At 39.9% G+C, this 16,757-nt stretch overlaps 1 protein-coding gene across 8 annotated transcripts in view; it reads left to right on the forward strand.

Annotated features, from left to right (window-relative positions):
* The first annotated feature begins 386 nt into the window (after positions 1-386).
* Positions 387-16,757, forward strand: part of synrg (synergin, gamma) — a 49,598-nt gene continuing 33,227 nt past the window's right edge. For 4 of the 8 annotated variants that reach the window (XM_049575695.1, XM_049575694.1, XM_049575696.1 and 1 more), the window contains exons 1-7: positions 388-444; positions 7,431-7,471; positions 8,545-8,678; positions 9,002-9,129; positions 11,844-11,949; positions 12,055-12,166; positions 14,753-15,187. In XM_049575695.1, coding sequence (XP_049431652.1) covers positions 410-444; positions 7,431-7,471; positions 8,545-8,678; positions 9,002-9,129; positions 11,844-11,949; positions 12,055-12,166; positions 14,753-15,187 — 991 coding nt within the window. In that variant the 5' untranslated portion in view covers positions 388-409. Of the gene's footprint in view, positions 445-7,430; positions 7,472-8,544; positions 8,679-9,001; positions 9,130-11,843; positions 11,950-12,054; positions 12,167-14,752; positions 15,188-16,757 lie in introns of all 8 variants that reach the window. The other 4 variants (XM_049575698.1, XM_049575699.1, XM_049575700.1 and 1 more) reach the window with 2 other exon arrangements.

Genomic DNA, 16,757 nt, shown 5'->3' on the forward strand with positions numbered 1-16,757 from the left:
TCAGGTAGTCCAGGTGAGTATGCACATGGGAGAAATTCCCTTCCAGGGCTTTCTGGCAGAATTATAATACGTATTTTAATTAAGTAATTAAGATGATCCCCTCCTTTACCAGCTACAACATCACTGGTTAAAATTCAGTAGTATACATTATTCTGAGATTGGCCATTTTGCACACTGAGTCATTTCATTTGTGGTGCTATAGGTGTATTTTGATGCTAATATTTTTCTACATGAATGGAGGGCTACATTGTTTGCAATTATAACAAGCGATCCAAAAGAAGACTGTTTGGAAGAACAGCCTGATTGTAGAAGTAGCTGTTCCTGACAGACTTAACTCGGGGACTCACTATCCCATATAGACGCCGTCACTGCTGACGTCATCTTCCTACTAGTGACTGCTGTTATCAAGATGGCGCTGCGGCCAGGATCTGGGGGAGGCAGCAGGTATTTTAGCCTTTTAAAATCCACTCAGTCGCTAAAATGTAAAACATTTGTGAAATATGAACCTTGTCTGTCGCTTAGCAACACATTAACCACACAGGAAGGCCTCAAAGACGGCGAGTACAGGCTGGTTTTGTTGTCGGGGGCAGGGTGATGTGATGGTTGTCAGGTGTCACAGCTAACGTTAGTCTACCGGGGGGAGCTAACGTTAGCTAGCTGATACTGCTGTCTGTCCATCTTCAGAGGGGTCCAAAACAATGCCACAGTGTTAGTATATTAACAGATTTCACGTGTCAAGTCTTGTGTAAACGTTATTGTTCCTTCAGCTGACGGTATCCAGTGCTAGAATATGATATTTATCGAAAATAAATATGCATTACACTGTTGCAGCATTGTCAGGAATATAGCTAGCACCTGTGCAGACAGGCCTGTGGACGGCTGATGGTGTCAATATCTGGCCTTATCAAGTTTCTGACTGTGTCATTATCTCCTGTGGGGGAACTTTGGTATCATATTGATACACTGTTGAGTATTTAAGAAAGTGAAGCAGATAGGCAGTGAAGATAATGCAAAAAGCTGATAAATCAGTTAAGATTGTCTCATCTAACACACCAGCTGTAACCTCTCATCAGTAGTCAGACTGCTTAGCATCATGTTTAATGAGTCATTCTTTACTGAATCACACAGTCAACCCTGTCACTCATGCTTATACCACACATCTAACCAGTATATGGTTGTAAATGTGCATGAGGTGTACAGGTGTCTTATTAGAGCAGTGTCATGATGGTCTGCAGACGTAATGAAAAGACCAGCCTCATGATTCTTTCATAAGCTGAGCTCGACTGGTTTGAATAATAAATACGCTCTGGCTACAAACATCTCGACCAGCCAGGTGATACTGATACGACAGGTGAAACCAAAGCCCTCAAGACTGTACATGAGAGTGGGCAGTAGGGAGAAGCAGGTGTAATTTGAAAACCTGGAGGTAATAGTAGTTCACTTTCATATGCTTTTCATTCTGTAGATGTCTGGTTGATAGTAATTGACTTGTGCTGTAATGTGTGGTGCCATGGTCAGTATTGTTTACTGGTGTAATGTGCACTTGATGCAAACTTATGAGAAAAATTAGTAGAGCAGGAAAAACTTGACTTAATAATTCATTCATACACAAATGTGCCAGTACTTCTTTTTCACTGCTGTTAATATAGCCTCACCTTTAGGCACTGGTGGATGTGAGAAAATATAAAATTGTCCAGTGTCTGAAATTTAAATGCACTGTTAATATAACGTAATTGTCCTGTCATTGTGTGTTAACGTATAAGTCATTGTGGGCAACGTTTCAAATGAATGCGCAGGACTGGTTTTTGGTAATAATGCATTTTTACAGGATTTTTTAACGAGGCCCAGGCTATGGGATGAAGTAGTTTGATTTGTATTATTTTATTTGCCTTTAAAAAATGAGCAAAAACAAGAAAAAACTAAACAGAAAACAGACCTTCCCTGCTGGTTATGTTGTCCATAAACAGTTTTCCAACTGATTTTTCCCAAAAAAGTCCCCATAGTATTACATATACATCCTAATATACAAAGGAATTTATCTATATTGGTCACTTCTAACTATTAGGCCTACCACTTTTTCATGATGCTAATAAGGCTCTGAACTTCCATTAAGTATACATACTTCAAGCCTGGTACATCTGTTAGCATCTGCAGTATGTTCAAGTCTGTTTCCATGCCAAATATTATGGATATGAAAAAAGACATAAAGTTTTGGATGGTGCCAGTGCAGTGTTTTTGGCTGCCAGACGTGATAATTATACAGCAATAATAACTTAAATGTGTCAGGACTGGCAGAGTGCAAAGCCAGGAGGTGGAGCAGTAGCACAGCGTACAAAACCTGCCTGACAGCTGAAGCAACCTGTGTTGGTGTTTGGAGGAAATTCATCAATGATAATGTTGCTAACTTGTGAAGTTAAATATGCAGTAGCAGTATGTCTTCCATGGAGATGGTGACAAAGATGCATGGTATATTTTGTGTCAGGTGATAATAGCTCCTTGCAGATGTCTCTGTCTTCAACAGGCCATGTGATTGTCAGACATTTGACCTTTTGTCAGATGATGCTCTGTTGTCCTTGTTAACAGTGTATTATTGTGCTGTATGTTTTGCAGCTATCGGCATTTCCACATTGTAATTAGAAATACGTTTTCTAAGATTTCTGTCTAATCATCAGTTTTGGGGAACTGATGGATACATGAGTCCCAACCTTTTTGCCTCAGTCCAGACATTGAACTTACCTGAGTTTTTATTTGCATGCCATTATGGTACTTGGCTACAATCGCCTATTAAGAATAATTAAATATGATGTGAAATATGATACACTGATATATTTACTCAGATGTTGCATATTCTCTGAGAAAAAAAAAGTATGGAATTTTGAAATTGCCAATGTGTAGGAATCCTGCATTGAGTTTACAATGATATTAAACAGAGAGAAGTAGCAAATCTAGCGTGGCTAGAACCTAAAAATGTTTGGTATTTTTTTATTTGGTATATTGATTATTCAGCTTTCTGAGCTATTCTTTCAAGAAGAAGTAATGGGTTCAGTGTTTCATCTCAGTCTGTATTTCCCCTTGAAGGAGAGCACATAATATCCACTGTATATTCCAGTATAAAAGCAACTTCAGAATAAGATGAATAATTTTAGTTTTAGGGGCAGTCCATCAGAAGTCCCTGACTTCATCCCTTTTGATTTGAACATCATTTTATCCTAAATAATAAGAGAGTACAAGAGCCATGTTTGTTAGCCCTCCGATGACCGGAAAACAGTACAGATAGTTTTATTTAATATAAGAGATCTGAGGGGTGGCCTATATGTGCAACTTTAAAGACTCCTGTTTCCTGGATGGTTGCTCATTCTCGTTAATCAAACCATGTTCAAACAAATCTCTCATATAGGAATAATAATTATTATTTAAATAGAAAGGGGTGGGGTTGCCCTTTTAGCTTCCTCAGTGATGGTCACATTGACTTCAACTCCTGACCCTGCTTTCTGTCTCCCAGCTCTGATGATGATTACAGGCCTTTTACAAGGCACTGGCCTGCCCTGCGTTCGCAGCAGCTATCACTGCTTATCTTCCTCTATGTTAATCTGCCCAGCCATGACCTGATATTTGCTGCAGGATGGTGGGCAGCAGCGCTATAGTGTTCCTATAAAAGCTTTTTTTAAGCTGCAAGTCTTAAAGAGAGAGCAGATGTGAGAGTCTGAAACCCTCCAAGTCAAGCATCATCACCAAAGCTAACACCCTCAAATATGTGTATTTGCTGCTTCTCTCAGTTTTATATCTTTATAAATTAAAATATATCTGGGTTTTTGAATTGGCGAGACAGTCTGAGTGATGACAAGATGTACAATACATCGGAATTTAGTAAAAGGTAGTGGCAATTTTTAAATTTTTGTGACAGTTTATAAACAAAAAAATTAATCGATCAATTAAAAAATGATCAAAAGGGTTAATTGATAATGAAGGCAATGGTTAGTTGCAGCCCTGGTGTACAGTTCCAATACTTGCACTGTCAAAAAATAACATTTTCTTTGTAATGATGAGTTAACAAAGCTTCCAAAAGTTAATTTTGCATGTAAAAGTCAAACTCAAGTCTAAATTATTCTTTATTCGCCGCAGGGAGCTGGTAATTGCTTTGGCAAATGCTTGAACTGTCTCCCAATGAGTTCCCTGCCTCCCTTTTGTAGCACAGTTGTGTCGGTACTAAAGTTATCAGTATGATAATGTCACTCACCCATTGGATTAGTGATGCTCAAATTCAGCTTAGAGTCAGTTGGGGCCCGTCTGGCTCTTTCCTCTGTTTGTCTCTGCATCATCAGTTCCAGCCTGAAGAACTGGGTTGTAATAAGTTATTTGACAAATAGCTGAAGGCCTGTGTGGGTTGGCTCTGGTGAGGAGAGACTTGGCTGACTTGTAGAGACTTCCTCTGATTATTTCTTCTCAAGGCCTCAGCACAGACCCAGTGACAGAGTCCAAGTCGCCTGTGGAAACTAAACTGCACCAATTCTGCTGCCTTTTGGGCATTGATGCTAAAACTTTAAAGAATAATAGAACGTGTCTGAAAATTCACCTTGACTCTGGTCTTTGTGAATAAATGGAGACGAGTTTGCAGAACAAAGGCACATTGCGAGGCTGATCAGTGACTGACAACAGCAAACTTTTATAGGAACTTTTTTTCTCTTTTACTAGTCAGATGTAGGCTAGTGCTTGCAGTGAAAGCAGTCATATGGTCTTTGGAATAAGACGCTCCCTGCATTCAGGTGCGGTCTAGCTGTGTCATTTCAAGTTCATGTATTTCTGCTTCATTTCTTTGTCAACAACAAAGTACAGCCAGGCATTAACACTTAAACACACATTGAAACCAAAGCTAATTAAATGAAATTATTTGATGAGGTAATTGCACTGTTTTTGAGCCTACACAATCAAGGCAAAGGTCAAGGTAAACTTTATTATCCCACAAGTGGGAAAGTCATGTGGTCACCATTACACATTGCATTGTTCTACAGCCTACTGTATAGCATTAAAAACAATAAATACAAAACATTAAAAAAGAAAAACAGGGACAAGACAGACAGAACAGTAAGAACATTGAGTAGGGATGCACCGAAATGAAAAGCCGAAGCCAAAGCCAAATAATATTGAACGCTTGGCCGAATACTGAGTACCGAATACGGAATATCATTGTTTAGTTTTTCATTAGTTTTTGCAGATGAACCCCCTCCAGATTAGTGTTGTCACGGTACCAAAATTGTATCCCACTGTACAATACCAATGAAAATATATCATGGTTCTGAGTAGTATCACGATACCACAGCAAAAATGAGGCAGATGTGCATTTTGTCATTTATAAAAAGATAAATCACTTTTCTATAATACATCAATGATATTTCAATGGAATAAATTACTTATTGACTTATTCATACTTCAAAAACAGCATCAATAGGTGATTAACATAGGGGGGATCAAAATAAAATAAATAAATAAAATAAAAATCAACCAGCCACCCTCCTCCCCTGACAAGTAAAGAACAGTCCCTTCATAAGTAAAGAACAGTCCCTAAAGTGCGGTGAGGTTTGTGGGCCGTGAACGGCTCGTTTCTCCTCTGACACGTCACGTACCTGTGTTCGGCTGGCTCGGCTGTTCAGGTACTTCTGGGCAGTCTACACGCAAAGAAGAGGATATTATTGGAGCCGACTCCTCCCTCGCCAGTAAGCCGATGGCCGCCGTATTTGACAGGAATACATTACTGTCTGTGTCTGTGACCCCTGTTCAACCCACAATCGGTGGGATTCGCCTTTCGTTTCTGCTGGTGGTTGAAATCTGTAGGTTGCTCGCACAGCGTGTTGAATGATTTAAGCCTATTTTGCTTGCTCAAAACTATTTTTAGTTGCAAATGCGAATGCCGTGACGGGCAGATCGCCACACTGCCGACATTCTACTTCGCCTGTCACGCATGCTGATTGATTGCGTTATCAAAAGACGCCGCTATTATCTGGCCTTGCTTTTAACTTATTCCACCGAATACCGAATGTGTGTTTTTTTGCAATATTCGGCCGAATATATTCGGTTACCGAATATTCGGTGTATCCCTAACATTGAGGAAACATGACAAGCATGCATGAATAGATAAAATAGTTGGATGCTCATATATATGCTCATAGTTTAAAGTGCTTAGGAATTTTTAAATCTATTGTTGTGCAGTCTAATTGCTGTAGGCACAAAAGACTTGCTATACCTTGTGGTCCTAATTTTCCTCTGCAGGATACTGCCACTTGACCTGTTACTTCTTAAAAACTTCAGATGAAGAGGGGGGGTTAAGTCATTTAGAATTTGTTTTGTCTTTTTTAGACTGAGGTCGTTGTACAGTTGCGCTCCAGATACCTGATCAAGTCCAATGATCCTACTGGCTGTTTTGACTGTTCGTTGCAGTTTCTTCTGATCCTGAATATACATGTTTCCAAAGGCACAAATAAGGCCAAAGGTTAAGACACTCTGCAAGAGAGCTTTGTAAAACATCTGAAGAATACAGCTATCTATTCTAAAATGATTGAGTTTTCTTAAAAAAAAACATCCTCTTCTGCAACTTTTTGGTCTTATTGTGTGCACGTTCATTGAATGTCAGTTTGTTGTCAATTTCAACACCCAAATATGTGTATGTTGAGACCCGCTCTACCATTTCACCATTGATATTTGAGGGTGGAACTATAATTCCCTTTTTATTAAAATCTCTGACCATCTCTTTTGTTTTCTTCGCATTAACCACAAGGAAATTATCTGTACACCATTTAATAAAACCCTGCATCTCATAGGGATGCAGTGTTAGACTTTAAAAAACCCACTAATGCTGTATCATCAGCATATTTAAAATAAGTGTGGTCTGAGAGGGTTGCTTGGCAGTTGTTGGTGTATAAGGTGTATAGAATAGGGGACAGAACGCACCCTTGTGGTGCCCCCATGTTTATGGCTTTTAATGATGACACATCATTAAAAGCACATGAATTGAATTTGACTTGTTGACTGCAGTTAGTCAAAAAGTCATAAATCCACAAAACTAATCTTGGATTTACCCCCATCAGGTGGGGTTGGATTGTGTTGAAGGCACTGCTGAAGTCTATGAAAACAATCTTGACAAGACTCTTTGCCTATGCAATCACTGTATTAAGCCAAATACAGTTTAAAATATATATACGTAATAGCTTAATGCAGTCATGGTTCTCACTTAATGAAGGCTGGTTAAACTGATAGCATGCCACTCACGCAGTGGGTGTGGAAAGGCACAGTTAATGAAAGAGTGATGACTTTTATACTTTGCATTGCTTAAGGCTGCAGGCGACATGGTGCTGTTTCAAGCAGTATTATCTCTGTGTCTTTACTTTGGCCTCAGTTTGAACTCACAACCTGCTTTTATGTTTTTTTTCTTCCTCTAGTTTTATTTATCCTGTTGGAGGGGGCCTGGGCCCGCCACAAGGTGAGTGAACTATATTTGATCAAATAAATGAATAAATGGAAAGCATTTTTTCTCTGTATTTGTTCAGTGACAGAATTAAACATTTTAAAGGTGACCTGTTGATTGTCTGGCACATTGTTTCAGAATATGTGTTTTTGTTGTGGTGTCCAGAGAGTCCGAGCGTGAACCGTTTTTAACCTGCTATGTGGGACATAGCTCAATCCAGTGCTCAAATAAAATGAGGATGTGACTGCTAGAAGTTTAGATTCAGATAACAACTTGCACTTTCACAGATTACAATCAAATGCAGAACATGTTGAGTCGTCGGGTGTCACAAATGGCACAGTACTGGGTTAACTCATTGGAGATTAAAAATAGATGTCTATAAAAATCCAGCCATATTTTTTCTTCTTTTATTCTCATTGCTGTTTAAGATTACCATAAACCATTAGCAAAAGTAAGTAGCAAGGATTCGTCACATTGGAGCCCATACCTTTGCCCAGTGCACTGTGGGGCTCAGATGTACTATCATTCACCTGTGCATGCTCGCCGTATTTACGCTGTTGACTTTGCAGTAACGCTCCTGATAAACCATTCACACTCCGCTGGGGGACAAGCGTCTCTAAGGGGTCATTACATGCTCCCATTAGCAATGTCATTTTAGACAAAGTAGATTGTGTGCAGCCACCTAAACAAGCCACTTATTCAGCCCGGTTGAGCTGTAACATGGTGAATCATCTGGAGGCTCCAGTAGGAGCTGGCTGCTCAGCTCTGGCTGTCAGCTCACACAGCATCTGTGAAAACAAACAGACACTTTTCCATTTTTTTCCCTCACTCCTCTTGTTTTGCTCCAAGCTGTCACAGTAGTTACCAGAAAAACAGATTTGGTTGTTGCTGAGCCCATGTCTTTTTCCAGCTGTCCAGGAAATTGATTTGCAATACTGAATCATGTCCAGACTCTGGAGACTTTTTTTATTCAATGTCCAGACTTGTATAGGTTCATCAGTGTACTTTAAATTAGGCATACTGTCTTGCTTACTATTCTTTGCCTTGTCTGCAGTGGATCGTAACAATGTTTGCATATGTTTCTGCAGGCATGGTACCCATGCAGCAACAGCAGCAGCAACAGCAGGGCTTCCCAATGGTTCCGGTTATGCAGCCGAACATGCAGGGCATGATGGGGATGAACTTTGGGGGACAAATGCCCCCAGGAGCCATGCCTATGCAGGTGAGCTTCGTGTAACTATTTTGGAGCTTCTATTCATGAATGCATAACACACAAGCACTGCTGTGTTGATTTACCTGATTTAATTCACACAGAGGTCTAGATTTAGAGCTCCTCTTAAACCCAATTGCTTGTTTTAAACGCACATTAAAAGGAATTTATTGCAGCCTGGTGATTTTTAATAAGACTTAAGTCCATTAACGTCATTCCCAACTGCATGGCTTTCCCTCAGTGTGAGCATTTAATATCAAGTGAAACGAGTGTGACAGCGGGAATGCTAATGAGACCTCTGAGCTGTTGTGTGTATGTTATTTTTTGTCTAACAGGGTGGGATGGCTATTGGGATGCAGACCCCTGGGATGCAGTTCTTGGGTCAGCCACAGTTTATGGGCATGAGACCTGCTGGACCCCAGTACACTGCGGACATGCAGAAACAAATGGCCGAGGAGCACCAGTAAGGCATCTTTACACTAATGTCACGGTTCATGTTTGTGTTAGTTTGTGTGTAAGTATGAATGCTCACATCTGCATGCCTGCAATATATCCAGCTGATCAACGCCACACTAGATTTTAAAAAGATGAATTGTGATGGAGGCTGGGAATACTGTTTTGTTCCCACACCCGTCAGGCCTAACTATCATCATTTTGTAGTTCAACTGTATCCTGATCTAAACTAAGATGGTGAACATGGTAAACGCTGAACATCAGCACGTTAGAACTGTCACTGTGTGAACATCTGCAGCATGCTGATGTTGAGATTTAGCTCAAAGCTCTGCTGTGCACAAGTACAGCCTCACGGAGCAGCTTGCATGACTGTAGACTCTAAATCTTGTTAACTTGTTTCCAAAAACTAAAACTTTACTAAGACATTGAATCACTTTAAGCTCCAGCGCTGCTGCTCTTGGGTTACCACTGATAGGAGAACTTTATGGTCCCTCTTTTAATGGTCTTTTTTCCACTTCAAAGGTTATTATAATAGTTCCCCTTTTTCTTTTTCTAAAGATAGGCTTCCTTTCTGAGCAGTTTCTATTCTTATAGTCCCAATAATTGCATTTATGTATAACACCATATCTTTGTTTTAAAAGTCTACAATATAGGGGCGTCCTGATGGTCAGGCCCTCACACACCAAGCTGACTGTTGGCTGAAGGTCAATGTCAGGCCATTTGTGAGCATCTGTCCCCATAGTATTTGTGCTGTTTCCTGCACCATTGGCACTTGTCGGGCCTTGTCAACTATTGTCAGCCTAATTAGCACGTTGAATTGGTACAGTAAATATCCTATGTTCTTATAGCATTGGAATGTGTTGTTTATGTGCTAATCTGATAACTGGCATCTTGAATCATCTTCTGGTTTCGCTTTTTGAATGTGGAATGTACTGCCCTCTGCTGGTATGGAGAGTTATTTTCTCTCACACAGGTGCAGAACAAACGTGCTTGTTGGCTGTTGGCAGTAGTCTTAGCAGTATGTTCAAGCACAACAGGCCATACAACAGTTGGCCTTTGTCGCCGCTAGTTCTTTGATATCTGTTGGGTGTGCCTCGGCCTAAGATGCTGACTAAGTAATAGCAGTGTTCCCAGAACAAATCTGGCTCTTAGTTGCACATCATCCTCTCTCTCCTCTCATTTCCTGTCAGCTCTCTACTGTCAACTACTTAAAGGGGCAAAAAGCGAAATCGTTTCACCACTAGGTGTGCTGTTGTGCACAGCCTGTAGACCAAAACAAAGTGTGTCATGAGCCACACCCCCCTCTACCTCTGCTCTGCACCCCCCCACCCCCCACCCCACTAGCCTCGTCTGTGCAGCCGAGCACCGCAGCCTCTCCACGGACTATTACATCCAGATGGTCCTGGTGTTTCTTCCACAGGCTCCACTTCACTCAGCTTCACTCAGCTGCCCGATATAAACGCTGCTTCTTCCCACATATGAATAACAAACCAGGGCTCGGTGCTCCGGTTGGATCCAAACGGAGAGCCGGGGCTAGCTGGGAAGCTAGCGGAGGCTAACTGGCTGTGCTGGCAGCTGAGTGAAGTAGAGCCTGAGGAGGAAGCACCGGTTAGCCCTGGTTTCACTACAGGCAGATTCACTCGCCACAAGGGTGAGGAAATAAAACCTAAACAGCCAACTTAGTTTGGCTTAGTTTAGCAGTTAGCGATGTCTTTCACTCACTCTCAGTCTCTGCTGTGTTTAGCTATTTCCCTGCTTTCCTGATAGCGTTAGCACTAGTCGGCTGCCACGCTAACGTTCCTACTCTTCTCCGTGAGACCCGGAGCCTGGCGGACTCACGGGCTCACGACTCCGGCTCACGCAGAAGAGTAGGAACGTTAGCGTTAGCTCCCGGAGTTAGCACTAGAGCTACTACAGCTACTGGAGTAACTTACAGCTATGGAGTGCTTCTACCATCTCTTCTAGTCACTGAGCCTCGCCTCCATCTCAGCAAATATATTACATTTATTACAGGTACCATCATCATTGAAGTATTTCTTCCAATTGCAATTAGTAGTCCACATTATGGTAAATTATTGAATTTAATATTGTAGTTTTTTCCTTGCAACTATCATATATGATTCTAGATTGTTATTGTAATTCTGTATGTTTTTACTATGTATATAATTGTGTCCTGTGTGAGGACCCCAGGAAGAATAGCCATTACTCCCACAATGGAGTGATGGCTAATGGGTATCCTAATAAATAAACAAATAAACAAATTGAAGTAGGCAGGGGAATAGCTAAACACAGCCTGCCAGGCTGCCCGCCGGGCTACATTTTACAATGCTAATTGCAAATGTTAGCTGGGCTGCCGGGCTACTCACCTAACACAACCATAATGCCTGACCCATTGCTGGGACCGAGCTGCTAATAACTCAGGCTCCAGACATTAACCCATGCTACAATTGTAACATTAAATTTAATTGAATCGACATAGCGACATGTGCTGGTATAGATACAATAACAATATATCGTTCAGCCCTATATATATATATATATATATATATATATATATATATTTTAAATTTATTTATTTTTATTTTTTTATTTATTTATTTTGTTTTTTGCACTGTATTTTACTGAGTCAAAACCCCTTCCTCTTCAAATGGTTTGCCCTTTTTCAATCCTATTCAGGAATATTATTTTCTTGGCTTTAATGTCTGTACTTGTCTTGCCCTTTAGAAAACGTCTGGAGCAGCAGCAGAAGATGCTGGAGGAGGACAGGAAAAGAAGACAATTTGAGGAGCAGAAACAGAAGCTGAGGCTGCTGAGCAGTGTCAAACCCAAGGTGAATGTCTCTCCACATCCTGTTTATTTTGCTATTTTTATGGCACGTCCACTGCTCGTCTCTGTAACCCTCTGAGCTCTTGATCCTCTATTGTTCTGTACTCAGACAGGAGAGAAGAGCCGCGATGATGCCTTGGAGGCAATCAAAGGCAACCTGGATGGCTTCAGCAGAGACGCGAAGATGCACCCGACTCCATCCTCACAGACCAAGAAGCCAGGTACTGTCACCTCAGTGCTTTTAGTTGTAATCCCTGAGATTTTGTTGCTGTTGTTCCTCTCCATCAGCAGATCTGCTCTCTGTTGAAACGCCTCTGTCTGACAATAATAACTGGATTAGAGGAAGGTCAGCATGATGACTGCCCAGCTGGCAGCCAGACGAGCCAAAATTAGGATTTTCTGTCTGAGCTTTTAATATGCAACACAGATTCATAATCACATTTCTTTTATTACATTATTTTCCTGTCTCTCACGTCACCTGTAAGCTTGTCAGTATCAGTGTTTAGTAGTGTTTTAATTTTTATGTGTTCAATACAGCATCTGTTTATGAACCTTAGTCAGTGTTTCCCCTAGGTTGATTGCTTTGGGCTGGCGGCTGGGCTGATAGGGGTGGGGTTTGGGGGTGAATATTTAACAGTTAGCCTACCTTTCCGAATATTTATAAGTTACTTTTCGAAATCCACTTGAACCACCTGTTAAACTGGCATGAATTAGAGCACATTACAGCACTTATTTAAATATAGGCTATGCAGGACTATCAGCTATGGTTTGTAAATGTGTTAAAAGTAAAAGCCAATCCCAGATTCATTATTTTTTGGTGTTTTACATTACTACATATGTGTTTTTTGTTGTTGTTTTTTTTAAATGGCTGTGTCTCTCGGATGCCTGCTGCTTACAGTCTGGCACCTGGTCAATATACCGCTACACACCTTTAGTGGATCATAAGTGATAATTGAGAGGAATTACTAGTAATATAATTCTTTACATTGTTTTTTAGTAAAATTGTGCTTCTCTAGTGTATCTTTCAAAAGAAAATACATCACTTTTAAAGCTGGTTCGCTGTTACTCCTGTTTTTTCCGTCTTGTGAAAATGGTGTGAAACACCCGTAGTTAATGCAGGAGTTGAGTTTTCATTAACTTGGAGAACAATGAGGGCAAAACAGCATCAGCAATCTGTTTTAACCAAATATTCTCTGGTCCCACAAATCTAAAAACACAAAACACTTAATCTGTCATCATATTAGCTTGTTGTTCACGATTAATCCCGTGTCACAAAACAAAAACGTTATCTTCACGTAACCTTTTAAATTGACTTTAGCAGTTTAGATAACAAGCACTCAACTTTCCTCCTGTTATTACACACGTTAACCCCAAACGCCCAAATACACTTGCCTTGTCCATGGACTCTTGGCAGTGTGGCTGCAGTAGGTCATGGTGCAGGGTGCTGTGCTACAGAATAAATATAGGGAAAATCTTTTTTTTTTTTTTTTTGCTTTTTTTTTTTAATATTAAAAACTTTTTTGGCATTAAAAATATATATTTTTAGGCAGTCAAAAAAAAAACCCCTAAATTTGGCATTACATTTTTTTTACATTAAAAAAAAAATATTTTTTGGCATTCAAAAAAACTAAATTTGGCTTCTCATTTTTTACATTAAAAATATTTTGGCATTAAAAAAAAATTTTTTGGCATAAAAAACTAAATTTGGCATTAATATTTTTATATAAAAAATGTTTTTGGCATTACAAATATATTTTTAGGCAGTCAAAAAAACTAAATGTGGTATTAAATTTTTTTTTTTTTTACATTAAAAATATTTTTGGCATTGAAAATGTTTTTGGCATTAAAAAACTATTAATTTGGCATTGCTTTTTTGCATTAAAAATAAATATTTTTGGCATAAAAAACCTAAATTTGGCATTAAAAATATTTTTACATCAAAAAATATTTTTTTGTCATAAAAAATATTTTTTGGCATGGCAGGGGTTCGCGTTGGCCTTGCAGCCCACCAGGCTTGTAAAATTATTGGGGAAACACTGTCAGTGTTCACGTTCCGAAGTTTTTACAAGGTCTTATAACTGTGGATTTCCCTCACTCAACTTATTTCTGTGCATTTCAGAAAATTGTAGTTCTGCATTTAACAAACGCAGCCTGAAGTAATGCTTTACAGCAGAGGTTCCCAAACCTTTTGCATTGTGAAACCTTAGAATGAGGCAGTGTTTGCCAGTGGCTCCTCGTCACAGGTTTCATACATTTATGAGCTGTGAGTAGTTTGACCAAAAATGTATCTTTACCTTAAACTGTTAAATTGTTTTTTCAGATGTTTAAATGTCATTATTATCACTATTCGTAACTAGACAAGCTGAAAATGTCCAGTATTTCACAGAAAGCAAATCTCAGAAAAGAGAATATACATTCATGTTACAGAACAATGTTTTTTTCTTTTCATCTAATTAATCGTCTCAAGACCTCTCAGACTTATCTTGTGATCCACTGGAGGGGTCTCAGCCCTAAGGCTGGGTCTGCTGTAGAGTCATTATTCTGGTGTTGACGTTTATACAAATAAGCAAATGGTACAGTTTTAAAAACTGATCATCTGTATTCCAGTTAAATAGCATTTGATTTATCTAAAAATATCAATTAAATGCTGTATGTCAAAATTTTTGATGAAACTTGCAGTTCTTCAATTTCTGGTCTCGCACAAAATAGTCTTTATCTCACCCTTGCAATGTGCAGCCCATAATTCATTCTCCATTGTAGTGCGTGTCATGTGTTGTGCCATCATCATTATTTCTTCATTTTTGCAGACTCATCGCCACCACACCCGTCTGTCACCACTCACTCCCTCCCCCCAGCTTTGTCCGAGGACAATGACGAGTTTAGTGACTTTCAGGGGCCTGTAGAGGCCCCCGCCTTCCTCCCTCTGCCCTCCTCCGTTTCCTCAACCTTCGGCCTCTCCTCTCAGGCCCCTGTCCAGCCTTCGTCCTCTGCCCCCAAGACAGGTTTCTCACAGGATGATGACGACTTTAGCGACTTTGTTCAGGGCCCTCTAAATGCTTTCCCTCCCTCCAACTTCCACCTCTCCTCTCAGGCCCAAGTCCAACCTTCATCCCCTTCCCTGAAGGCAGGTCTCTCCTCCTCCTCTGCCTCCTCCCTCCCTCAGTCCCTCCCTGCCTCTGTGTCCATTCCCACTGTCACCCAACACTCTGCTGTCAACACCAGCTCCCAATCTACATTTCAAGGTAACTCTCCTTTGCTTTGTTGACTCCTCCATCATCCTCATAGTTTATACTCAGTCATTTACACTTGAATGAATCCAGAGGATTTTTTTTAACTTGTAGTGTTGCCTTTATTGCTGATGCTGAATATTTTTGTTGGCATGTGTGGATTTTGGTTTGGTTTTGGCCTGCTGTACAATGTTAGAGCATGCAGCCAGCACAGCAGATGGCCTGGCCTCATTACCTAAACCTTTAAAGCCACCAGACACTACAAAATAGGCAAGGCTGGATGCAGAAGCAATGCAAAACTGGCTTTGCTTTGCGTTATCATAAGAAAGTGACAACATTTCTCAGTAGGCTTTAACCATGTAGTAGCTGAATCTATCACTGAAACTGAATCTGTTTGTGGTTTGATAGATTACTGTCATGCTCATGTGTCATTTGCCGTATGATCTCTCGCATGATCAGCTGCTTTGTCATAGCCCTCAGTCTCTATACTATGGATGGAAGGACAGACAGATCACCTTCTGTCCAGAGAAATGCAACAGCTAGCCCTCCGTTGAGTGTCATCCCCAATCCTCTGAGACATTTCTGACCTAGTTGTTTAGCATCTGGAATAAGCAGATTAGATGGCCTCAGGATTGCTTGCCTCTGATAAAAGAGAAGAGAGACTTTAGGAATATATTTTACAGCTTAATGTGGGAAATGAGATAATTTTTCTGGTTTGGATCGTGTAGAATCAATTGCTGGTTGCATAACTACTTAGACATGGTTAACTGGTCTTTAAAAATCTGCATGGTGGAAATAGAGGATTTATATGTGCAGGCAGGAATGTAACAGGTTCTCATATATAGTAGAAGAGTGTATATTGAATGGTTCATTTGCAAAAACAGATATCTTTGTTTTTTAATTATTTTACTTTATCATGTTTTTTGTGTGTCCAAGCCAAAGAATATCAAACAAACTGTTGGTGGTTTATTCTGATTAAGAACAACTTTTATCTGTTTTTGTATATTAACTCTTGATACATAGCATAAAAGTATAAACACACAAAGGGGGATATTCACTAAGCCTACGCAAATTTCATCAGGGCGCACAATTACACCGCATTTCTTCCATTTAGTGGAGTATTTACTAATATTACAATGTTAATGAGCCTAGCCACAGTTCATCTGATTTTCATAAAGTAACACTAAATAAGATCTGAAGCCAGGGAAGTTTTTGTCTCCTGGTAAACTTGTAATAGTGGTTAAAAAGAAGACAATTTAAAAACTGGAGGCATGTATTCAAACCACAAGAGGAAGGCTGTTTTAGTTAAATAGCCTGTTGTTGATGTTTTCGGCTCAACAGCAAGATCACAGAATGAATGGGTTGCAAAATATAATTATGGGAGATTTTTGGTAAAACCTTCAAACTGCTTTGATGATTAATTCTGTAAACAGATAAAAGAATAATTTCAGAGCCCACTTAATAAGTATTACTGGCTGCTTTGCCTTTATTTGAATTTTGCACCTGTCTTCCCAAACATTGAATTTCAGCTACAATTTCCTTTGGCACAGTGATAGATAAGGTACAGCAGCTTCCATATTTTGTG

This window comes from Epinephelus fuscoguttatus, linkage group LG5 (genome assembly GCF_011397635.1).
Source record: "Epinephelus fuscoguttatus linkage group LG5, E.fuscoguttatus.final_Chr_v1".
In the NCBI taxonomy this organism is placed as follows: Eukaryota; Metazoa; Chordata; class Actinopteri; order Perciformes; family Serranidae; genus Epinephelus; species Epinephelus fuscoguttatus.